Source organism: Abramis brama (genome assembly GCF_963993115.1).
Source record: "Abramis brama genome assembly, chromosome: 25".
In the NCBI taxonomy this organism is placed as follows: domain Eukaryota; kingdom Metazoa; phylum Chordata; class Actinopteri; order Cypriniformes; family Leuciscidae; genus Abramis; species Abramis brama.
In genome coordinates, this window is record NC_139987.1 from 13,347,051 (window position 1) to 13,374,263 (window position 27,213).

Genomic DNA, 27,213 nt, shown 5'->3' on the forward strand with positions numbered 1-27,213 from the left:
CAAAATAAAAGTTTGTGTTTACATAATACTGTGTATAATTATTTTGTATATATAAATACACATGCAAGTTAGGCCTATATATTTAAGAAAAATGTGTTATTTAAATATAATATAAATTATGTATAAATATATATACAGTATATACATGCAAATATTTCTTAAATATATACATGCGTATGTGTTTATTTATGCAAAATAATTATGCACAGTACACACATATATTATATAGACACAAACTTTTATTTTGGATGCGATTAATCACGGTTAATCGTTGCCCAGCACTACAGCTTTTAATCCTTTTTATTTGAGTTTTTTACTGTATATTAGAAACTGTATATATCAAGCAGATTGGCTGAAAGATTGATGATCTCACAGACAGGTGTTAATTGCCAGCAGGTAGTTAAATGTGGAGCCCACCACAGTTTTCACCCACATACAGAACAGGGAGCTGTGAAAAGCTCCATGATGTTGATTTATTTGCTTGGATATTCTGTAGCTCCTGTTTTTTATTATATCATACTTTGACATTTGTAATTTCTGGGCTCATTTGTCGGCTATATTAATAAAATGGACCAAATGTTTGTTTTGATTTGATTTGACTGGTTTTTAACCAGCTTGTCAATCACTGAGCACCAATGGAAAATAGGTGTTTTGCCTTGTTTTAGATGAAAATAACCCTTGAAATGCCTTTTAAAAAGTATGTTACCGTTTTCTCTGAATTGCTAAAACACTAAACCACATTTTCTGAACCACATTCTAAATAGCCTAAACCAATTTGCTGAATAAATCACTCTTTCTGTAAAACATTAAAAAAGTTCAGGTAAAGACACCATTTGCAATTTTTTTGCAAAACTCTAAACACATTCTCACTCACTAAAACACATTTCGCACTGTGCAACTACAACACAGTTGTCATCGTTTACACTCAACGACTCAAAATTGTTCACACTTGTTTCTAATGATGTGACCAAACCAACTGTACATAATACAAGTCCGTTCAGAGTGCCTAAATTGACTCAAATGTTGCACTGAATGTTTATACAAACAATGGATGGAAACGATGTAAGAGGGAGAGGAGGAAGAGTATGTGTAAGAGGTGGTGAACAAGGAGGATGAGAAAGAGCAAGGTGTGCAGAATGTTGTCAAGGCTGGATCTGGCATTCCAGAGGGTTTTTCCCTTTGCCTGGCAAAAGACGACATTTCCGTTGCCAGCCGTTCTTTTTAGTCCTTAAAATGCGATTTCTGCAAAAGAAAATATCTCCCTTTGCTTTGAACTTTGAGCGTTGTAACTTTGCAGATGTTATTTATGCTCAAACAGCAACATTACACACTAACTAAAGTTAAAAAAGTGAAATCATAATCAACCACCCCTTTAACCTTTTTGGCTTTTGCAGTCGGGTCACTGTATTTTTACAGTATGCAAGTGCTGAATATACAGACATTCAATAGGCCTACTATACAGTATTCAGTACAATGCTATACTTGCAGTGCATACAGTATCCAATTTGTTCACCTTTCTACTGTAAGTTTTTTGATGTAGTGTATAATGAGCGTTTATAATATTATATAATATCGCTATGTGTATGATCGGTAAGCATTATTTGATTTTGAGCACAGATAAAATGCTTTTGAGGCAATTGTTTGATTTTGCCAGAGGAGTCAGATGTTCTCTGAGTGTAGTTTGAAGATTTGGTTTTCTGTTTAAGGTTTTGAGAAAGTGGGTGATGGTTTCGACAAACATGTTTTGCAGTAATGAAAGCTTTGTACATAATAGTGAGATTTACTGCATTAAGGTATTGATGTGCAAAATGACGTGCCAAGCAGAATCATCCCTTCCTGCAGATTTGTCTATCTATTGTTTCATCATGTTCAAGAGTGTCTTTGATGTTTGCACACAGCGCACACAGAATGAATGGTTAATAGCCACGTTCACTTATTGTGTTGCTGCTGTGCTTTTGTTTTGGCCTTTTTTTGGCCTCATGACAGATCACAGAACAAACAGAAATCATTAACTGAAAGGCGACCATGACGATCATTTACATCTTTAGCTCTGTTTTCACTGTCTGTGGGCGTTTAATGAATTTTCCCGTTTGAGTGAACACACTGTTTAAAGACTTGTCTGCAGTGTCTGTCTCTCTGTAGGAGGGAAAGAGACAGTTGACGTCATCAAAATATCTGTTACTGTGTGCAGAGGTCATATTAGCCACATTTGTTATCGCTTCTTATGATCAACCAATTGGATTTTGAGACCACTTGATTACTGCTCTTTATCGATGAAATGCCCGGAAGATATTATGTAACTCCGATTTTTTAAATTATATATCCATTTTTATCTGAGACAGAAGGTTCTAGTGAAGTTTGAGCGCAGCAAGAGAATGAATTCACCGAACTGGCAGAGAGGAATGGAGTGAAAGATTTGAAGAAGTCCTTCCTTGGGGAGAGAGATTAGAGATGGAATCGTGCGCATTTGGAAGTGCATTTCTCAAATCTTATTCATCAGAAGGATGAGATGCATTTGAAAGTCATGAAGTTATACATGGGTGACACACATATATGATAATTTACACAATGGCATTAAAGTAAACAGAATGTCTGGTGCTAAATAACCTGTCATTGCTCGGTGAGGGATTGAGAAATCATTCTGTTGGTTTTGTTTTTATTTTTCCAAATTTCGATATTATCGTACTGATTTCTGTAATTGTAGCAAACATTTTAGAACGTTTTATAGTGAGGCAAACCACAAAACATTGCAGAATCCATCAAATCCATTACTAATACATACTGATGCTTGCGTTGTTGCTGTTTTTTGTCATTAATTGGCATTTGTTAGTTAAAAGATTACAAAACAACATTTAAAGCTAGGTAAAGTGTTACAATACTAGCTAATATTTCACATTTTATCATACAGACAAGACACTATACTTTTCAAAAGTTTGGGGTTGCTAAGATTCTCTCTTTATTCTCTTATGCTCACCATTTCTGCATTTATTAAGTACAGTAAAACAGTAATATTGTGAAATATTATTACAACTGTTATTATTTGAAATAACTTATTTGCAATTGTAATAATGTAATTTATTCCTGTGATGGCAAAGCTGAATTTTCAGCATCATTGCTCCAGTCTTCAGTGTCACATCATTCTAAATAATTTCAGAAATCATTATAATATGCTGATTTGCTGCTCAGAAAACATTTATTATTATTAATGTTAAAAACAGCCTTGATGCGTAATATTTTTGTGGAAACCATGATTCATTGATGAACAGAAATTTTAAAAGAACAGCATTGATTTGAAATAGCATTTAATAACAATAAAACAAAACATTATAATTGGCTTTACTGTTACTTTTAATCAATTTAATAATATATGTATATATATATGAAGAGTTCGGATGCAAAAGCCTCTAAGTGCCATCTGAAATTTTCTTCTAGAATGATCATTTTTATCAAGCTTGTATATTTAAGTTGCAAATTACCTATTGTCATTTAAGTGAAATTACTGAACTTAAATATACAAGCTTTATAAAAATGCGAAAAATTTCAGATGGCACTTAGAGGCTTTTGCATCTGAACTCTTCATATATATACATATATATATATATATATATATATATATATATATATTTCATCTTTAATCTTGCACCCCAAGCATTTGAATGGCAATGTACATTATTAATATATTGAGACATTATTAATGAGAACACACTAAAATGTACTGCATAACAGTACAGTTCCTGTACAGTTGGTACAGTTCCTCGAAACTTTCATGTTAGGATGAATAACAATGGACAGTTTTCCCCTTGACAAACACAGCGTACTCGCTGGAATGCTAATAGCGAACTGGGGTTAAATGCTTTCCTTTGGGACGCAGTGGTGATAGGGCATCTCAGAGACTTAACACCCCTGCAAAATTTGAACCTGCAACCTTTAGGTTACAAGTCCAGACTGTTAACCACTACGCTCACTGCTGATGTACTGATTTTTATTTTATTTTTTTAATTAATAAAGCTCAATCACTGATAATCTTCATTACCAGTGCTCATACTCTTGGGTATAATTAAGATTTTTTTGTGCATTGATTTGGAAGAAACTGTGAAAGTAATGTTTTGGGGGGATGAAATTAAGCTGTATGTTTGCTTTTTATCAAGCCATCTCTGCAATTGTATCAAATTCGCACCTCATAAAATGCGTGAAGACTGGGAACATTCCTCACACAAAAGTAGGTGACCTGATTTTTATGTAAATTGGGGGAGTTTACCCCTGACGCTTTGTGAAAGAGGGGCACCATGGCCTGTTTTTCATTAGTTTTTCTAAGCATGAAAAAGTGAAATCTATTTATGTTTCTTACTAAATATATACAGGAAGCAAAGCACAGAACATGGACACTTTTATAGAATATAGATGATTATTTTGGAGTCTTTGCAGTAAATCTGACATTACATTACTTTTTTGTTCAACAGAACTGCTTGAAAGGGTAATTTCATGAGAAATCTACATTTCCATGATCTCTCAAAATAGTGTTCAATGTTCTATTGAGAAACTCACATAATCTCACGCTTTCCTCCACTGGCCCATTCATCATTTTCTGGTAATAAGGAAAAAATAGGATATATATTATTTCTAAACACCAGAAGAAAAAATGATGAGAATAAAATGTGAGAATGTCAGTCAAACCTTGTGCTGTTCTTAACTGTGAGTAGCAACTATGACTCATTTCCCCCTGAAGATTTTAACCAAGTCATTTCAGCATGATTTTGACAGGTTGAGCATCACATTTTAGTGTGGATTGTTTTGTGCACCAATCAACATGTTTGTGACATCTATTGCTGTCACAGAGTTACATTATAGCTGTGCAATTTATATTAAAAACACAATGACTTATTTTATATAAATATTTTATTGAATCAATGTTTAATCAAAATGCTAATATAATATTATATATAATATAATAAATCATATAATATATTTTTCAGACACTTATATAATATAAGCACAACATAAATAAATGCATTTTATAATATAATATAATATAATATAATATAATATAATATAATATAATATAATATAATATAATATAATATAATATAAAAATATATAATATAATATTTAAAAAAATGCAATACAATATAATATAATGGCAAAAAGTGATGTCCGGCCAAGTAAAATTGACATATTCACCCTTTATTCAAATATCGTTACAGATTTTGCAAGCATTTTGGGTAGATTGTGCTTGGAGTCAGTTGTTTTATTTGTGAAAACGCAATTAAACATGCAATGATATACAAATAAACAAATAAATTATTAACACATGCAAAAACAAGAGATCCAACAAAATATTAATAACTGATTATGTTGTAGTCAATTTGTCACATTATTGTCATGTTTAGTTTAATTAGTTTAATTTAATTTAGTTTTATTTTGTCACTGTGTTTGTTCCAGTTAATTATTAGTTTACCTTCCTTGTTTTCATATGCTGCCTTTAGTTTCCTGTGTTCCTATTCCTCATAAGTTGTCATGGTTACAGATTGGTACACCTGGTTCTTGTTGAGTTGCTTGTTATCTCTTGTATTTAAGCTCACAGTTTGTTCTGTTCGTTTTTCTCTGGCCTGGATTTTCTCTTGTTTGGATAACTCTTCCTTGTTTTGTTGTGTTAAATAAAGTATCTTTAAGTGGCAAGCTATCTGTTCACTCACTTCCTTCATCTTCCTCCTCAACTCCACGTGACAGCTGTAGTTTGCCAAATAATTTAGTCAGTTACATACCTTAACCAAGTTTAGTTTTGTTCTCCCTCATATTTAAAATGCTTTAAAATTATCCAATTTTCCTCACATTTTGATGGTTTAATTGAACTCGTAGGTCATTAAAAATAGATATCCCCTCTGGACATCATTTTTGGCCACTACTGTAATATAATCTAATACAGAACTATATAAATTATCATTATATATATATATCGTTCAATTTCTCAATCTTCAGGGAACTATGGTGAGAGTGGAATGGAGGCCTTCAAAGACATGGCAGCAAAGGAGGGCATCTGTATCGCCCACTCTGACAAGATCTACAGCAATGCTGGAGAACAGAGTTTTGACCGTCTTCTCGATAAGCTCAGAAGCCACCTGCCCAAAGCCCGTGTGGTGGCGTGCTTCTGCGAGGGCATGACCGTGCGTGGCATCCTCATGGCCATGAGACGCCGCCGCCTAGTTGGAGAGTTCCTGTTGGTCGGCAGGTGAGTAACCAAACACGTGTACTCCATACACATGGATTTCTATTCTTGACAGACGCTTTCTTATCAAAGAAACAGCCAGAAAACACTCCTGAAATTGTGCCTGCGGCAAGCACTCTGGGCAGTTTTGGAAAACAAATCTATTTTTTTCTCAAATTGTATTAGAAAGCTTACTCACTTGAGAAAGATTGTAGGAGAGACCAGGGCTAGTTGCCACATGTGTTACTCTAGAGAATGTCTCAGAGTAGATTTGTTTTTGAGTAGATTTGTGTTTGGATGTTACATTCTGTTTTGTAATGACTACCCAATCTCATTAAACATTTCCACTGTTACTGCTTGTTGCGGCATGTTATCAAATGGGATAAGTTTTCAAAATAGAATCCATCTAATTTACATTTGGGCTTTTGATATATCAAATACACTACTATTTTGAGGTCTGTACATTTTCTTATACTCACAAATGCTGCATTTATTTGATCAAAAATACAGTAAAAACAATAATATTGTGAAATAATATTACAATGTAACTATTTTCTATTTAAATGTTTTAAAATGTAATGTATTTCTGTGATGACAAAGCTGAATTTTCAGCATCATTACTCCAGTCTTCAGTGTCACGTGATCCCTCAGAAATCATTCTAATATGCTGAGTTGATGCTCAAGAAACATTTCTTTTTATTATCAATGTTGAAAACAGTTGTGCTGCTTAATCTTGTTGTGGAAACATGATAATTGTTTTTAAGATTTCTTTGATGAATGGAATTTGATGAACAGCATTTATTTGAAATAGAAATCTTTGGTAACATTATAAATAACTTTGCTGTAATTTTTGATCAATTAATGCATACTTTCTGAATAAAAATATTAATTTATAAATAAAAAAAAAACAGAGGCTATATATGCAAAACTAAAAAAACAGACTATTTAATGGTTTTTACTGAGCCACTAAAGGGACATGGTGATGGAAAAATATATATTTCAATGGTTTTGAATTCTCTCAAAAACATTTGCGTTCCCTCGAGAAACTTCACGTTCGCTCGCAAAGAACACAAAAGAGTTTGGGAGTTTTCTCAAGAGAAAGCAAACATTTTGTGAGCGAACGCAAAATTTCTCGAGAGAACACCGAAATCTTTTTTTTTCCATCACCATGTCCCTTTTAATTTTTTGTTTCTCCACAAAAATGTATTTATTATAAAGCACAAAATTAATCAATGAACAACAAAAATGTGTAAAACAAAGTACTAATATAAAAGTAAAAGAAAGATAGAAAAAAACTGTTGTTATAATTAATCAATTTTATAAAAGTATGCATATGTGTGAATATATGTGTCCTAGAGTAAACATACTGTATTTGGATGTTTGATTCAAAACCATTATAGTAGTTATGAGATATAGCGCATGTGACAACCAGCCCCGGTGACACCTTTCTTCTGTATCTTCTTCACCGCCTGTTACCTTCTGTCCATTTAGTGCTTTTTCCACAGATATTGTGGGTCAGAAAGGGCCACACCATGCATCAGGCAATTCTGTTGGTATCTCAAAGAGACTGTGTTTACCTTTTGAATGTCCACCCACGCCTGTTGATCATCATCTGCATCTCTTTGCTTGTATGTGTGTGTGAGAGACAAAATCAAGATGGATCAAAACATGGAAGCAAGGCTCATCTTTCTGTCTGTTATCACCACAAATGTTGCCATCACCATCATCATCACCATTATAGTGAACAATCATCTGAAGCAAGGTATGTGATTTATGATTGTTTTAGAGATAGGCACTTGATTCGTGTAATGATAATGACTCCTCTTGAGTGAGCTTATTGACTCTGTAATCAAGACTTGAGAGGTGCAGTGACACCCAACTAATTCTGTAACACTGTATCTGTTTCAACAAGTACAGACTGTCTCTTAAACTCTCTTACATTTCAACTTTACCTAACAAACACGTCATAGACGCTTAAGCTATTTGTGAAAGATTGCTTATTTCCCATTCAATGACTTATAAAAAGATAATTGTATATGACAGATCCTGTGAAAAGAGTATTTTAAGAGTTTGACTTGGCATCGACATCTTGAAAAATGTGCACGTGCTATTCATAGTGTCAAATGAAGTAAGAAATGATTCTTCCCATTTATAATCTCCTGGAGTGTGACATCTAAATCTATTTTTAGCTTCACCCCCAATTCAGTTCTCACTGTTCCATTAATAAATCGCTTATGGATATTAAGGACTGAAATAATGTATTATGTCTTTGAGATATTAAACTAAGAATAATCCCTCCAATTTCTGCTTCTGTTCAGGAGCTCTTCGGTTTGGTATTGAGGCATTCGCTGACTCTTAAAAGTGAAGTGTCTTTTTTTTCAAAGATAAAATTCCTTATCCTATCCCAGTTTTATATGCAGAGATGCCTATAGGTAAGTTCAGTTGAGTATCAACAATATCTGTCTCAACCAATGGTGTATTTTTGGGGTGGGACTACCTGTTCATCCAAACAATGGAAGACATGCAGGGGCTGTTGGGAGCGTTTGGGAAAACATAATTCTTTGCAGTTCTGTTTAGTGCTTCACCTTTAAGGATGAGCTTACATTAAATGGACTGGATAAGAACACCTTCTGCTAAATGTAAATGATGGGGAAAAAATTTATAATTACTGATATATCATACCTTCAACTGGCAACCGAAATGGCAACCTAATAATGGTAACAGCTAAATGAATTGGTTTTATTAAATATTGTAAAACGTATGCGACATAAATATGTGGAAAGAGAGAAGCTGATATTTTTAATTACACTGAATCAACAAAGTACATTAATTTATACCAGTGCATTATTTATATGCTATTGTAGTATTTATTAATATTTATTAATAATTAGAATTAGCTCTCATTTTTCAGAGCATTCACTTTCATCATGTTTTGTTTGTTTTTTAATGTTTCTATTTAGCTTTAATTTATTTTTATTTCTGTTTAAGTTTTAGTAATTTTAGTATTTCAACTGAAACTTATGTATTTCAGTTAGTTGCCAAGGCAACATTTCTAATTTTGACTTTCTTAATTTTGTTTTTGTTTTTCATCAATTTTTTTTTCACCTTTATTTCTTTGACCAAAAACTGCTCTTTAAGGTAACAATTGCAAGTTAAACTCTCTAAAAATCACCATTTTTAAGCATGTGCTTTGAATATTTTGCTTTTCTTCTCTAAAGAAATATTTTTGTGAAATTTTGATTTTTGATTTAATCCGGATTTAATATCCAATAATTTGCTTTGGCGTTTTTTTTCAGTGCCCATAGTTTTTCAAATCATAAACAAACTCCATTGTTTTGAGATCGGCTCCTTTAATAACTTCGTAATCGGATAATATAAACCTGCATGCGCCTGGAAAATCTTTGTTTTGGTGAAGTTTAATGGCATTTGTTCTGTGGTAAAGGCCTATATTTCAGAATATTTAAAGAGGATCTATTTCAGAAAATGGTGTCATGGTATTCTGGGCCTCGGGGCATTCCAGACAGCCTGGATGGGCTGAGAAGATGCCATGTTTATGGGGGTGCCAGTGACTGTGTGTGTGTCCATGTGTATGCGTGGGTGAGGTGTGCTTGTGTGTTCATGAGTGGATGAGTTTATGTGTGTGTGTTTGTTTGATGAGGTGTCAGACACCAGGGAAGGTAGCCGAGTGTTGAGGGTTTTTTTTTCTTTGGTTCAATGAGAATCTGGCCACTGTGTCTCTGTTCCAGTTACTTGATCTCTATGTGGCTGCAAAAGTGATAAAGTGTCTCAAGACATTTTAAAAACTCTCCACGTTCTTTCTTTGGTATCTTGGCTGCTTTCTGATTTCATTCATTCACGTAATGCCCTGCATATGCATGTTTGCTTCATTGGCTTTCATTCGTTAACCCTACTCAGTGGCTTCAATTCACCAAAAGCCAAGGTATGGCAAACTTATGACGTCATCAAATGTCCCTCATATTTTCTTTATTTCCTAACTCTATGAATGCTGCTGCTGCAGCCATCCTCAAATATCACAACAAGCACATCTACACATATTGAAGCCATTTGACAAATTGAAATGCATGAAATTGATATTCATGCAAAGACATAGCCAAAACATAGCAAAACACAACCAAAATGCTGTTGACAACAGCGCCAAACTTAAAGGGATAGTTCACCCAAAAATATAAATTCTATCATTAATTGCTCACCCTCATGTCGTTTCAAACCCGTAAGACTTTCGTTCAAGATCTTTTTTTCATGAAATCTGAGAGCTTTCTGTCCCTCCATTGGAAGAGACACAATCGCTATATATGATAAACAGGTTTAATTTAGGCTTGTGAACATTCATCAACTCACACATCAGTTGTGATAAACGGAAGCTCAAGCATGTTCGCTTGACATGCGAGAACCAATGAGGTTCATTCTCGTGTGTTAAGCAGCACATTTGAGCTTCAGCAAGAACCAATGAGGTTTGTTCTCACGCGTCAAGCAGGTTCGGTTGCGCTTCTGTTTAAGTTCAATGATCAGTGTTTATATGTGAATAAAAGTCTACATTCAATCTGTTCATCATATAAAGTGACCGTGTCTCTTCAGAAAATTTGCTCAATTCATATGGATTAGTTTTACGATATCTTTATAAACGTTTTGAAGCATCAAAGTGTTCATTGCATAGCTGCCAACGGAGGGACAGAAATCTCTCATATTTTATCAAAAAGATCGTCATTTGTGTTCCGAAGATGATCGAAACTGGTTTGTAATTAATTTGTGGGTGAGTAATTAATGACAGAATTTTCATTTTTGGGTGAACTAACCCTTTAAAATACGACAAGTGTGTGTCCAGTGCGTCCAAAGATGAATCGCATATAGCTTTGATTATAACCCAGAAAATGAGACAGTTTGTTATAAGAATGAAGAACTTTTCAAGGACTTTCAAGTACTTCAAAACTTTTTCCAGCACTTCAAAGCTCAAAAGTCTTATATTATCCAATTTAAATGTTATTTTTAATATGGTGACCAAAAACATTTTTTGTTCATCCTTCAAAGATCGTCCCGATTTGCAAAACAATTGTTACGAAAGGCTATCTGAAAACATCTGCTCTCAGCAGCCTATTGACAGCCACGAAAGCAGTGATGTCCGAGCTCTGCCGTTTCACAACTGAATGGCTTTCAATTATTTACTAACGAGCAGTTTGCAGACTGTGCCCAGCCATCTGTCTGTAGTGAGTGAGAGGACACTGCATTGTATTCTGTTGTATTATCTGTCGAATTGTTCATCAGTGAAGTGTGCACAAGAGCTGATCCATGGCTGATGAGGGCTGATCGGACTCCACCCCGGGGATGGATAAAAATGTAACCTAATTTAATCACTTTGCAGCTTATTTGCAGCATTTGTTGGTGTAAATGTGTTATTATTTTCTGTCCTTAATACAGCAGCATCCCACATAGGCGTGTGTGTGTCATTCCTCTGTGGGCTAATTGTTAACGGATTAAAACTGTGATTCGTGTAGATTCCAAAACGTGAAACGCCCACAGACATGTTTTTCCTGAAACACTGATGTATAAAGCGTATATCTTTTTATAATTATTATTATTTATTTATTTTATTCTTTATTTTTCATTTTTAATTCTCACTAAATCCAGATTTGGTGTTTTTGTTTTTATGCTATACAAGTTCTGTATCTGGTTGAATAAAATAATAGAAATAAAATGAATCAATATTCTTTATGCACATGTAAACGTAATAAATGTTTTTATTGATATAGACATTTTATGAAGTCTAACCATAGTCATATATACATACATAGGCTCTGTGACAAAAAAAAAAAAAAATTCTCAATATTTTTCACACTTTATTTTCCAGAAGATATTCAAGCTTGATATTATTATTGTATTTGAACTGATTTGGTTTTTAGGGTATTTTTTAATCATTCAACCTGAGGAACTTTTATCAGACCCAAATCAATTGAATCAGTGTTCATTTAAACCGTTTCACTTAAACTGACCGTTCAAAAGATCCATGTACTGTATTCATGTACTGTTAAAATAGCTTTAATGTCACCTACGCAAGTTATAACACAAAGAGCAAGAGAGAAATGTCCTGTTTGTTGATTAATATTATTTGGCACCAATATAAAATCAAATATTCCGTAAATCGCCCCAGCATCATTTTGCAGTATGCACATGATGCTTTAATGTGCTGTAAATGCTGTCAGACATCTTTGTAAAGACTGTGGCGCGGTTGCTTTGGCATTTTTGTTGTCTTTGTAAGTTTTCCTGCAGGAGCAGTGGGCAGAGGGAGGCTGACCCGCTGGGGTCAGTGTGTGGGTTTACTGAGCTGTTCAGCTCTTTTCCATGAGATGATTCAAGCTCCTGCTTACATGCTCCTCTATGCTTTCCCTCCCATTGCTTTTGCCTCCAAGGACAAGTTATGAAAGCCTCTCCTTACCTACCATGAGAACAAAAATGATACCTCCCACACACTGCTGAGTTGTGTAACATTTAGCGCCGTGAGTTTAGGAAGTGTTAGAGAACATATAGATGGAGAGGATGCTGAAAAGTATCATTTATTTTGTGTGTGTTTGTATTAAAGAGGAGGACGAAAATAGATTAATCTCTTGTCATCCAAAGATCCCTTTGTTGCTTAATAGGGAAGCCTTGGAGCATATCCATCTCATGGAGAGGTTTATTATACCCGCCAGAGTCTGTGACAGTACTGTCAGTATGAAATACTGGCCGGCTGTGTCCTCAAGACCTAATTCGTAGTGTAACCTGGTCATAATAACTACTGGGCTTTGGCTGTTATGTGGGTCAGTTTGGACTGGGAGGCTCCCTGTCTGTGTCTCAAGGGAGTTTGTTCTATAAAAAAGCCGTTCATTACTCACTTGTCTCTTGCACACTTTGCAGCGACGGCTGGGCTGACCGCTATGATGTCACTGATGGCTTCCAGAGGGAGGCAGCTGGAGGAATCACTATCAAGCTTCAGTCTGCTTACGTCACATGGTTCGATGATTACTACCTGAACCTGCAGCCGGACACCAACCTCCGGGACCCCTGGTTCGTCGAGTTCTGGCAGCACCGCTTCCAGTGCCGACTGAAGGGTCATCCTCAAGAGAGTCTCAAATACAACAAGACCTGCACCAGTGAGTGGAAGATGATCTCTGACCATGACAGACCCACAGCTTACATGATTTTAGGACATTTTAACTCTTGTCTTTATCAGTTCATCCATCCATGCATGCATGCATCCATCCCTCCATCTGTCTGTCAATCCATCCATCCATCCATCCATCCATCCATCCAACCATATACCGTATACATCCATTTGTTTTTCCATCAGTTGATCTGTTTATCTATCATCTCTCTCTCTCTCTCTCTTTCTCTCTCTCTCTCTCTCTCTCTCTCTCTCTCTATCTATCTATATATATATATCTATATATATATATATGTCTGTCCATCCACCTGTCTATCTGTCTGCCTGCTCATTATTTCATCCATCCATCCATCCATCCATCCATCCATCCATACATCCATCCATCCATCCATCCATCCATCCATACATCCATACACCATCCATCAGTTATTCAATCTATCCATCCATCCAGTTGTCCATCTATCCATCCATCCATCCATCCAATCACCCATCTTTCATTGCATCTATTCATTCAATTCATTCATTCATCCATCCATCCATCCATCCAGTCGTCCATCCATCCATTCATCCATTCATCCATCCATCCATCCATCCATCCATCCATCCATCCATCCATCCATCCATCCATCCATCCACCCACCCATCTTGCATTTCATCTATTCATTCAGCTATTCACTATCCATCCAGTCATCCATCCATCCATGCGCCTAAGTTATAGAACTCATTACCTGCATCTATTAGGAATTCTGCTTCTTAAGACGTATCTTTTTAAGCTTTTAATTTATAATGTATTACTGTGTATTTTTTTTATAGTAATTCTTTTTTTGTTTGATTTGTTATTTTGTTCTGCACATGTTGTAGTGCTTTGAGTTTTAAAAAGGCGCACTACAAATACAATTTAATATCATTATTATTATCCATCCATCTATCCATCCATCCATCCACCCGCCCATCTATACATTAGTATTTTATTCCATCACTGAATTCAGCTATTCGTCATCCATCCAGTTGTCATTCATCTATTCATTCATCCATCCATCAGCTATCATCCATCCATCTGTGTTGCTGTCTTTCATTCTATCTGTTCATTCAACTATTCATCATTCATTTATCCATCCATTTATCTATACATTCATCCATCCACCCATCTATACATTAGTATTTTATTCCATCAATTCATTCAGCTATTCATCATCCATCCAGTTGTCCATTCATCTATCATTCATCCATCCATCCATCATCTATCATCCATCCATCCATTCATGTAGCAGTCTTTCATTCCATCTGTTCATTCAACTATTCATTATCCATCCATTAATTCATCCATCTATAGTCTATCTGTCCATCAATCCATTTATCTGTCCATGTCTTTTATTCCATCAATTTATCTATTCATCCATCTATCATCCATTCATCCTTTCATTACTTGATCTATTCATCCATTCGTCCATTTATTCATCTTTCAACAAAAATGTTATCAAATGAATTACAAAATATCAGTATATGCTGAGAAAAGCCCCCAAATGATGATAAAGACATTACCATGGCAGATGAAAGCACTGAATCGATATTAATAAAAAAAGTGACTTTAGAATTCAATATATTGTTTGTTTCATTGTTTGTTTTCACTACACCATTTCACAGAGAAAGAGTTGCTCCGACACCAGTATGCTCAGGACACGAAGATGGGCTTTGTGATCAATGCCATCTACTCTATGGCTTACGGCCTGCACGCCATGCAGAAGTCTCTGTGTCCAGGCTATGCAGGCCTCTGTGAAGCCATGCGGCCGATTGATGGAGGTAAACTCTTAGAATTCCTCATGAGGACAAACTTCAGTGGTGTCTCGGGAGAAGTAGTGCTGTTTGATGAGAACGGAGACTCCCCGGGGAGGTAGGAATCTTTCATATTCTGCTCCATTCACAAGTCAGAATGTGCTTCTAAACTCCTTTCAAAGATAATGAAAACAATCTCTCGCTGATGTCATTGTGAAGTAATTTTCAAAAGTATCTTCCTTCAGACTGAATGGCTGTATGGGCAAACCATGTTGATGGTTTTAAGAATGACTCTAGGTTAACCATTTCACGCCCATGACATTGCTTTTACATGTGTTTTAGGTATGAGATCATGAACTTTAAACAGATGAGTGAGGAGGACTATAGCTATATCCACGTGGGCAGCTGGGACAACAGTGGGCTGAAGATGGATGACGAGGAGATTTGGGCCAACAGCAGTGCCATCATCAGATCAGTGTGCAGTGATCCCTGTGAAAAAGCTCAGATAAAGGTGAAAAATGCAGTGAAGGAATCTTTGTAAAGAAAAATGTGTTATGTGAGTGTGTATGTGTGTTTTTTTTTTTTTGAAATACACAGACTTTACACAGACTGTTTAATGTTGCTCAGAGGTGGCATTAATGTAATTTACACAGCAGTTCTAACTGCATATTGTTATACAAGGGGCTTAGGTGGATCAGAGCAGGCATAATTTAGTCTGGCTTTTATGCTGCAATGTGTTTTACACAGAATTTTGAGCAGGCACAAAGCAGCCTTAAGTCAGCTGTGTAAAGATGCCTTAATATAGCCTTTTTTTCCTCAAAAACCTGATATCTCTAATCATGTGGCTTAATAGGAGAGGTGTTTTCAGCAGAATTACAAATTTGAGTGTGACTTACATTTTTGATTGCAAAGCGCAAAAAAAAAAATCCAGATACAGACTTATGCAAGAGTCTGAGCCATCTTTAAGGAGGAGACTATCATCTAAACTTGGAGGTGGAACTTTAGCCACTCAAAACACCTTAGGAACCACATATCAATGCACTAAAAACCACTTAGAACCCCTTATTAACCACATAGAGGTGCGCTGCAACCACCCACAACAATATAGCTTTGTGGTGGTGGCTTTGAGAGCAAGCATTTTCTTCACAAAAAAACTATAACATGACTGGTCTGTTCTGACCACCTCAGGTTATCCGTAAAGGTGAGGTGAGCTGCTGCTGGACCTGCACTCCGTGTAAAGAAAACGAGTTTGTGTTTGATGAATACACCTGCCGTGCGTGTGAGCTTGGATCCTGGCCTACAGATGACCTCACAGGTGATTCTACATCCACTTTCAGAGCAAAATGTTCTTCTTGTAGTTAATCTAGAAGTCACAACCGTCTTTTACCCATGATTCTAAAATGCTTAGACCAGCCACATAAGCTTATCATCTTGTACAACAGTGTGTGATATAAGTATCTGGGTCACGGAATAACATAGGAGACCCATTTATCTCTTAGAGCGTTATTTGAGAATCTGGACCATGGCAACTTAATGCCAAAAACAGAGATTTGGACTTGGCGGGGGTGCCCGTCAGAATGTTCCAGAATTGCTGTCAAGCGTAAGCCCTGTAGCAGCAGTCTCTCAGCATGTAGTACATTACTGAGAGCCGAGGCCTCTCTGCTATTCATGCGAGAGCCTGAGTGCCAATTTTCGACATTTAGTAGCAGTTTATTTTATACCATATATTTATTTTACAAGGATCTTCAATATAGTTTATGCACTGTACAAAGACTCTGTAGCAAAGATGGCGCACATGTAAATATATAAATAGGAGAAATCCAAATGTTCAATGTGGCGGCTACAGTCTCACTTAAAATTAAAGGGGTGGTATAATGCCCTTTTCACAAGATGTAAAATAAGTCTTTGATGTCCCCAGATTGTGTATGTGAAGTTTTAGCTCAAAATACCCCACAGATATTTTTATATAGCATGTTAAAATTGTTACTTTTTGATGGTGAGCAAAAACGCATTTTTTGTGTCTCTTTAAATGCAAATGAGCTGCTGCTCCCAGCACAGAGGGCGGAGCTACAACAGCTTGCGTCCTTAGCAGCTTCGAGTACCTCACACAGACATGCACTGAAAATGTAAAAAACTTTTAGCCTTTTATGTTTAAACCGGAGTCTGACAATGATGGAGAGACTCAAGAAGAAGTGACAACATGTAGACAACATTTCTGATTGGTTAGTTGATGAATTTATGTAGCTTATGTGTAGTTATCTTCTAGTCATTGATTAGCATATTCTGTCATGATAATCTATAAATCGTATTCCTCTTAAAAACTGTATTTTTCAAGCTGATCTAGCTAATATGTAGACGCTAAAATTCTCATAATCAAGAGTAAATGGTAAAACTTTACAATATAATATGTTAACACTAATCAGTGCATTCGGTATCATTAACTAAAATCGAGCAATACTTGAGTAATTAATAAATACACTCATGTATTATATATATAAATATATATAATAAATATATATTTATTAACCTAGATTTGTATTTGGAAGATGAAAGATGAAGGTATTCCCCAATAAGTATTCCAGAATAAGTATTTCCCAATATCAGCTAGATTTATTCAACACAAGCAAACAACACGAAACTGTGTGCTACGCACAAACAATACTGGACCATGAGTGATACAAACTTAAATAGACAGAGATATTGAACTAAATCATAAGCAGGTGTGATGATTAATCAGTGTCCATATAAACTAATGATTAACTGGAAACTGAGACAAAGGAGAACATGTAACAGATGTGGTCAGGGAGGAAAGGTGGGGGCTTGGGAGGGTGTACAAGGAGCCGATGAAGGGCTGATGAGAGGAGATTGTGAAGGGCTGGTAAAAGCAGGCAGGACAGACCAAGGAGGTGATGGAGGAAGAAGTCAAGGAGGAGATGATGGATTAGCCGGGTGGTGATGACCCAGAGCTCAAGCCATGACGATAGCACGTGGAGGGAGGAGCCAAGGTGTTGACGTGGCCGACGACATCCGTGGGACGACCGACGAAGACAGAGCCGATGTTAGGGGATCCCATGGCGCAGACGGAGAGCTGATGGGCTTGAGTGACATCGCTGGCTCTGGAAACCAAGGCAAGGGTGCAGTGACGAGTGTTCGAGGTGAAGCCCGAGTGCTCGAGGATCCAGGAGAGAAGGCGGAGCCCGCTGGAACCGATGGGGTGGAGAGACGGAGTGCCGCGGATGGCTCATAATTCCGAGGCACAGGCAGGGTAACGGCTGACCAAGGTGGAGCCGGAGATATGAGGGTCTCTGGTGGAGCCAAGGGAGGGAGGAGCCAAAGCGAAGCCGACAGGTCGACAGGACGAGGTGGAGTGAAGGAATCAGAGGCCGGAGGCGGAGCCAAAGGATCCCCTCGCTCAGGCCAGGCAGGTGGTAGCATGACCTGAGGCTTCACGTCGCTGCAAGGCGTCACCAGGGAAGGCAAAGGGCTGCAGGCATCCAGCAGAGGCGGGGCTGGAGGACTGGCTGAGCTTTGCAGTGATGGTGACAGAGGTAAGTTTGAAGGGATCAGTAGTGTTATTTGGTGTTTTTGCTGAACGATGATACCGTTTCTCCACTGGCTAGAACCAGCGCTGATGATAGTTCTGCTGATGACTCTGATAATGAAAGTTCAGGGTGGGACAGGGTGGGACGCACAGCTTCAGAGTCCCAATCGATCAGCCAGTCCTCTGTGTCAAGCTCCACCAGGACAATGTTTGCCGGCTCACACCCCTGGTCTGACTTCCGCTCCGGGGCGTTATTAGGCACTGTCGTCATACTCAGGGTTCGCGGTGGGCGGAAGCTCTCCATCTGCGGGGGGCTCTGGCGTTGTCGTCTCCATGGTTAGGGGTGGTGGTGAGCTGGGCTCTGGGTTTGGCTGCGGTCTGGATCGGGGGTAGACGCTCTACTGGGAGGTCTACTGGATGGTAGTAGTTAGCCCTGACCCAGAAGAGGGACTTTAAAGTCTCATCATCGAAGGTTGTCTTTAAAGCAAGCTGACTGAAATGAAGGTCAAAGTCCATTAGAGGAAGTTCTTCTTGGACTAGGGAAGCGATTTTTGCTGCATAATCCATTAGTGGTCTGGTATTCTGTAACAATCCCAGGTCAAAGATGATGAAGAAAGCAGAATCCCAATAACAGCTAGATTAATTCAACACAGGCAAACAACATGAAACAGTGTTCTATGCACAAACAATACCGGACCATGTGTGATACAAACAGAGGAACTTAAATAGACAGAGATAATGAACTAAATGATAAGCAGCTATGACGATTAATCAGTGCCCATATAAACTAAAGATTGGCGGGAAACTAAGACAAAGGAGAACATGTGACTGAAAAAACAAACTAAAAGTCCATGGAAATTAAACTAACTGAACAGAACCGTGACAAGGGGGTTCTTCAAAACATATTTAAGGTCAGGGGATTGGCTGACAAAAAAGTTTGGAAATCCTTGATCTAGATTAGTGAATGTGGTAAAAAATGTTTGATCATTGTGAGAGTATGATTCATAAACTAATGTTAAGTAATGAAACCATATTGTAAAGTGTTACTGTTACTTGAATATAAGCATTAATGCATGTGCTTTAGCTGGACCAGTCTGAAAAATACTGTTTTTGAGTTTAAGGAGCACAATTTATGCTGAAATTAGTGTCATATTTTATTCCTGATTTGAAACGTAATTAAAGTGTAATTCCGTCAAACATTTACAGAGATTTTGGAGCATGAATAACTGCCCTGGGGCATTATAAATATGGCTGCCGATTTCGATGACTTGCCCTAAAGGGACTTTCACAAAAGCCTTTGATAATCATGGAGATAACTTTCCAGAGTAGCTCTTGGTGTCACTAGTTTGGGACTGACAGTTTATCTAACCTGTAAAAACAGACCAAACCTTCACAGTCTCATTTGATCAACCTCATTGAAGGCTATCCAAATTAAGACTCAGTTTCATCCTTATTCTCTGTCTCTTGATGCAAATCGCACATGCTAAATATATCAGCGCTTGTTGATGTCAGCCTGTAATGCATAATGCATGATGCTTGGTTGAACGGATGGTTTTGTTTGTTTTTGCACAGTTTTATAAAGTTGTACAGTAATTCAGCCGCCAGTTTTACTGTGTTATCTTCATAACGATGGATGTTCTCCTTGCAAGTTTAAATGTCACACATCATTGATTCTAAATAATCATAGGCAATGGCATTATAACGACTTTTTTTTGCTTAAGCTGTTTATTTAACTTTTACAATACTATCAGGAAAAAGATACAGGAGGATAGTAAAACATATTGTCCCCATTAAATAAATAAATATATAGACTTGTAGTAGTGCCTAATTACATTAACGTCGAAATTCTTGTCCCTCAGGCTGTGAGCCAATCCCGGTGCAGTTCCTTCTGTGGGGAGATCCTGAGCCTATTGCCGCCGTGGTCTTCGCCTGCCTTGGCCTGCTCGCTACCATCTTCGTCACTTTAGTCTTCATCAGGTTCCACGATACGCCGGTGGTGAAGTCCTCCAGCAGGGAGCTGTGCTTCATCATCCTGGCTGGCATCTGTTTGGGGTATCTGTGTACATTCTGCCTCATCGCCAAGCCGCATTTGGCCTACTGTTACTTGCAGAGGTTAGGCATCGGGCTCTCGCCTGCCATGAGCTACTCAGCCCTGGTCACCAAGACCAACCGCATCGCTCGCATCCTCGCGGGCAGCAAGAAGAAGATCTGCACCAAGAAGCCTCGTTTTATGAGCGCCTGTGCCCAACTGGTCATCGCCTTCATACTGATCCTGATTCAGCTGGGCATCATCGTGGCGCTCTTCATCATGGAACCTCCACAAGTGATCTACGACTATCCGTCCATACGCGAGGTGCACCTAATCTGCAACACCACCACACTCGGAGTGGTGGCACCTTTGGGCTACAACGGGCTGCTCATCCTCAGCTGCACCTTCTACGCCTTTAAGACCCGCAACGTCCCCGCCAATTTCAACGAGGCCAAATACATCGCGTTTACCATGTACACCACCTGCATTATCTGGCTGGCTTTCGTGCCAATTTATTTTGGTTCAAACTACAAGATAATCACCATGTGTTTCTCCGTTAGCCTCAGCGCCACTACTGCGCTGTGCTGCATGTTTGTACCCAAAGTCTACATCATGTTGGCCAAACCTGAGAGGAACGTACGCAGCGCTTTCACTACGTCGACAGTTGTGAGGATGCACGTGGGTGACGGGAAAGCTGCCTCGGCCGCTAGCCGGTCTAGCAGCTTGGCTAACCTGTTCAGACGGCGAGGCTCTGGCACAGACACAGTAAGGTCAGTATGAGAGCAGTGTTATTTTAGTATTTTTTTATATACTGTACTAATAGTATACTATATTTACACTAGAAACAACCTTGTTGTGTTATTTTGGTTTAATGCTGTGAAGCTGCATTGATGCAATCTGTATTGTGAAAAGCGCTATATAAATACACTTGACTTGACTTGACTTGACTATATACTATTTTAGCTTTTATTAATATTTGGATTTTTATACATATTTTCAGTTTTTGTTTTAATGTTAATGTTGTTTTGTTATATGCATTTGTCATTTACCATTTAGGTGTAATTTTATATTTATTTCAGTTTCATCCTTAGTTTTTGTCACAAATTTTAATGCTTTTGTTTAGCTTAAGATTTATTTTATTTTATTTTATTTTATTTTATTTTATTTTTCAGTCACCAAAATTGTTTTGAATAGTTTAAGTTGTTAATAATCCTGCATGATAGGTTTCAAAAAAATGTTTGGTCATAATTGCAGACTTGATTTTTTTTTTTTTCAGCTATCTAAAGTTGAGTATTGACATCTTATTTTTTCATTTATGCTTCTTTGGTTTAATTGGATTTACACTGAATGAATTTAAGGATAATGAGGCATAACGTGTCAATTATTTTTATGTCAGTTTTGAAAATCCTTTTTTTCCTCTTTATAATAAGATGATGTGCAGTCACTACTCTCAAATGCAGAAGCCGCTTCTGACAAAATAAATAAATAAATAAAGCTCACATTAAATCTGTTTATCTCTCAGTAATGCCTGCCAAAGGTTTGCTTTTGAGGATGAAAATGAGTTTAGACTGAAAATGAATCAACTCTCCAACTGAGCATATTTTAGAGCACATTAAAAAACTGCCAATATTCCCCTCGAAAGAGAAAAAGAGCCCCAACCAATTACCCTGTCTGCCTGTGAATCATTCCTGGAGCAACTTGAGTAGTTTCGTGCATTTGGGTTGATGGGTCCCCAGGTGCATTAGGAGAACTGAAGTTAGAGATTTCCTGTCTGAAGTACAGGACTGGATGAGGGTAATTGCGCTTGGAATGGATGGATTTAAATGGCTAATGGTAGGGTCAGTTCTCTCTTGCCTTTAGCTTTAGGGCCCTATTTTAACGATCAAAGCGCACGGTGCAAGTGCACTTTGGGCTTGTCCGAATCCACTTTTGCTAGTTTAACGACAGGAAAAATGGTCGGCCCGCCCAGAACATGGTCTGAAAGGGTTGTCCCTATTCTCTTAATGAGTAATGGGTGTGCTTTGGGCGTAACATGCAAAAAAACAAGCAGAGAGTAATTTTACATTCCCTTTAAAGGCCAGTTGCGCTCGCGCCATGGTGGATTCGCTATTCACATAGCAGAATTTGCAAGCGGAAAGACTGAACGTCTCCAGAGAGCAAACAGATTTGCTTGTGCGCGAGGTTAAAGCGTGCAAGCAGACCCTCTACAGGACAAGCCGGATTCCACCATATCTTTATGTACACAATATTAATCTTATACATTGTAATCCTTTTATTTTTTATATTTGGTTAGTTTGTGTGCTGCTGCACAATAAGCAGAGTACACACGTAGTGCACCCGCCTTAAGGGTGCACAATACTAACGTGCTCTTTAAATAACAAAAAAAATAATAATTTAGTTGCCTCAAAATAGCAACGCACCAACAATGCATCTGAACACACCTTGTTTTCAGACAAGCACGCCCATAGGCGCACAAATAGGTGCAAATGTATTTGCTATTTAAACAACGTGGCGCAGGATGTGAAAATGATAACTGCGTAGGGCTGAAACTAGAAAAAAACACTTGCGTCGCGCCTGCCGCTGCATTGCACCGTGTGTATGATAGGGCCCTTACTGTTTCAAACTAGCAAGGGCGTAGCAGCCATGTGGGGGAAAGTCCCTCTTCATTTTTTGGTGATTCTGTGCCCTGCATAAATCCATACCAAAAGTCTATAAATTCAGTCTCAATTTCTCCGTTTTGGGAAGGCTCTGTAGTTGCTCAACTGATATACACTATATTGATATATATACACTTTATAACATTTAGTACACTATACTGTACTATACTAAATATTAATTATGTTAAATTGTTATGTGTATTTATGTATATTTAATTAATCAATCAAATACACATTGCTGTTTTCTTTCCACAGTTCCAATGGCAAAACGGTGACTTGGGCACAGAACGAGAGAAGTTACAGGCCAAACCTGTGGAAGCGGATCTCAATCCACATTAAGAAAAAGGAAGAGGCCAACCAGACGGCCATTATTAAGCCCTTCTCAAAGGGCTGTGATCGGCCACCAGACCAGGTGAAGCTAGCATACGACGGGTCTCAGAAAAACCAGCGCTACCCTGTAACCTACCACCCCCGGACCCCTTCGCCGCTGCCGACCGTGTGTCAGCGACCTCCGCTGCAGAGGTGCGAACTGGAAGAGCGCGATGAAGAGCGTGCGACAGTGGTGACTATACCCTCATACCTGACGGAGCGCTTGCATCATGGCGGCCCGCCCCAGACCTCCATCATGGATCAGATCAGCTGTGTGGTCAGTCGATTCACGGCGAACATCAGTGAGCTCAACACCATGATGCTGCCCGGGTCACCGCCGGGAACAGCCGTGAACACCACCGCCCCGGTCCCTAGACCCTGCTCCCCCTCTTTCCGTATCCACCCGCAAGAAAGGCCGCATCCCACCACTGTCACCACCTACGCAGATGTGGTGGCCGTAGCAAACACCAACCCTCGTTCCGCGGTCGGCATCACCGGGGGCATCATAGCCGGTGGGAGTAGCAGGGCTTCACCTGCCAGCCTTTTTGACAGCACCTATGACTCCTCGTGTGCGGTCAGGACCACTGATTTTGAGGATCTGGGCGCCTTGACACCACCTTCGCCATTCAGAGACTCCTCCGTGGACTCGATCAGCGAGTCTCCCACATCGCCAGCCTCGGAGCTGCCGCTGTGTGAGCCCTGCTCCCCAATATACGACCAGCTGATGCTTCGGCACTACAGCCAGAGCTCCTCTTCACTCTGAGAGATTATTCGGAGCGCAGGAAGGAGACTGAGAGGCAATTTCTGAGAGCGTGCATCTGCTTAGATTGCAAAACCCAGTTGTAAATGTCAAGGAGTGTAAACTCTTAATATAGAAGCACTCGCTGAGGACGTTTTATGGTGCTTGGAATCCAGCCCGTCCTCAAAATCCCGATGTGCGTAGGGAAAGGCACTTCACCAAACTGCTTTTCAGATAATTAAGGATGTACTTGATATGCTCTCGTGCTCTGACAAAGTTTATGGCCCTTCTTGCCAAGAAGTTACTGATTTTGGTCAGTCTGTAGACCGGAAGATTTAATAACATTCCAACGACGTCAATCCACACAGGTGTGTAAAATAACAAAACTCCTGCTCCGGGTGATGTCATTTTTATCTCTCCTGTTGCCTGTCAGCAAGATGTCTTAACGTCTTGCACGATTCTTCACATACAAGGGAAGTGCAAATGTTTGAATGTAGGACCAAATTGAGCCTTTGAGCGCAAAGCAGTTTGTTTAAATATTGGTCATTTTCTTTATAACCCTAGTTTAGAAGTTGCATGTTGTGCCACTTTATATAACTAAAATAATATCTATTATTATATTTTTCTTAATCAATCAAATAGAAGGAATGTAAGGGCAAGTTTATTTAGATACCGCAGAAATCTGACATTTATTAATTTATATAAACATGTCCCAGACTATTACTTGAAGTATTTAGTGATTAATCATTTTAATTTGAAACATGTAATTTGAAATTTTAGGAAATGATGAAAACTGATAGTTGATACAAGAAAACTCAACTTTTTACACTATCATTCAAAGGTTTGGGGTCAGTAAGGTTTTCATTTAATGAAATTAATACTTTTATTCAGCAAGGATGCATTCAATTGACAGTAAAGACAGTGTTATAACAAAATTCTGTTTCAAATAAATGCTGTTATTTTGAAAAAAAACGTATCATGGTTTCAAAAATATTAAGCAGCACAACTGTTTTCAACATTAATAATAATAATAATAAGAAGAAATGTTTAGTTGAATGATTATTTGAAGGATCATGTGACACTGAAGACTGGAGTAATGGCTGCTGAAAATTCACCTTTGCATCACAGAAATAAATTATAAATTGTAATAATATTTCACAATATTACTGTATTTTTGATCAGATAAATGCAGCCTTGGTGAGCATAAGAGACTTACTAACCCCAAATTTTGAATAATATAAGTTAACAAGTGATTTATACATAAAGCAATATATATGAATGCAGGGCCTATTTCAACAAATATAAGTATATGATTTGCAAATCATTTCCTTTTTTTTTTAATCCACTCAGGCTTTTGTTCCAAATACATAAATACAGTAGATGAGCCAAAAACAAAGTGTCATTACACTGTGGACATGATTCTTACACAGGGCATTACAGTTTTTGTTGATAAAACCTATAAAACACATTAAAGTCTCTATTAAAGATAAGATTTTTTTTTTGTATGAACTTTATGAACTACTTTAGGCTAAAATGCTCAGACTTAGAAGAATCGCACATTGTACCTACCAACAGACATCTATATTCTTTTAATCAATGTGCAATATTCTTCTTGAATATGTGTAATGTAATATGGTCATGTTTGCATGCAGAACAGTGCCATTAGCTAAAATAAGTGCTTAATGTTCTTTTGAGAACTTTTGTACATTTTCTATAAGTCTTTTGCATTTTTCGCTCTTTGCCTTTTCTGACAAGATGTTCATAGAATGTAGATTTCGACCGTGTGTGTGATGTATTTTTCTACTAAATATTTGTGCTTATTCAATATGATGGTCATAGTGGATTAAGCTTTGTGACAGTGGGACGAATGTAGCTTGCAATATTTCTGTTACTTGGAGGTTTTATTTATGTTGTGGATAAGTATTTTTTATTTCTCTTCAAAGCGTGTAAAAAATATTGGTTTTACCTGAGTGTTATTAAAGGGGGCTCAATTACAAATGTTTCTCTCTTTTTATTTTAATCGTTTAAAAAAAATATTCAGGGTGAATAGTTGGAGTATTGAGGTATTTGGAGATGCTGTGCTCCAAGGCTGGAGTTTGCGTGGTTGTGTTATTTTCACAGTTTCCATGATTAAGTGTGGAATGCAGTTCCACCCCCTCTTTCGTCTCTTCCTTTATATACTTCTTTCTCCCTTTATGTGAACAGTACATACATAGTAGACAGACTGATAGATAGACAGACAGACAGACAGACAGACAGACAGACAGACAGACAGACAGACAGACAGATAGATAGATAGATAGATAGATAGATAGATAGATAGATAGATAGATAGATAGATAGATAGATGCCTGTAGACAGACAGACAGACAGACAGATAAATAGATAGATAGATAGACAGACAGACAGACAGACAGACAGACAGATAGATAGATAGATAGATAGATAGATAGATAGATAGATAGATAGATAGATACTCTAGTCAGACAGACAGACAGATAGATAGATAGATAGATAGATACTCTAGTCAGACAGACAGACAGACAGATAGATAGATAGATAGATAGATAGATAGATAGATAGATAGATAGATAGATAGATAGATACTCTAGTCAGACAGACAGACAGACAGACAGACAGACAGACAGACAGACAGACAGATAGATAGATAGATAGATAGATAGATAGATAGACAGACAGACAGACAGACAGACAGATAGATAGATAGATAGATAGATAGATAGATAGAT

At 37.7% G+C, this 27,213-nt stretch overlaps 1 protein-coding gene across 1 annotated transcript in view; it reads left to right on the forward strand.

Moving 5' to 3' along the window:
• LOC311076109 (ras-related protein Rab-38-like) overlaps nucleotides 1–27,213 on the forward strand; it is a 39,258-nt gene that overhangs the window by 5,640 nt on the left and 6,405 nt on the right. Inside the window, exons 3-9 of the mRNA XM_084104007.1 lie at nucleotides 5,977–6,226; nucleotides 13,109–13,344; nucleotides 15,000–15,246; nucleotides 15,471–15,639; nucleotides 16,317–16,443; nucleotides 20,529–21,468; nucleotides 23,611–26,455. Coding sequence (XP_083960133.1) covers nucleotides 5,977–6,226; nucleotides 13,109–13,344; nucleotides 15,000–15,246; nucleotides 15,471–15,639; nucleotides 16,317–16,443; nucleotides 20,529–21,468; nucleotides 23,611–24,487 — 2,846 coding nt within the window. The 3' untranslated portion in view covers nucleotides 24,488–26,455. Of the gene's footprint in view, nucleotides 1–5,976; nucleotides 6,227–13,108; nucleotides 13,345–14,999; nucleotides 15,247–15,470; nucleotides 15,640–16,316; nucleotides 16,444–20,528; nucleotides 21,469–23,610 lie in introns of the transcript that reaches the window.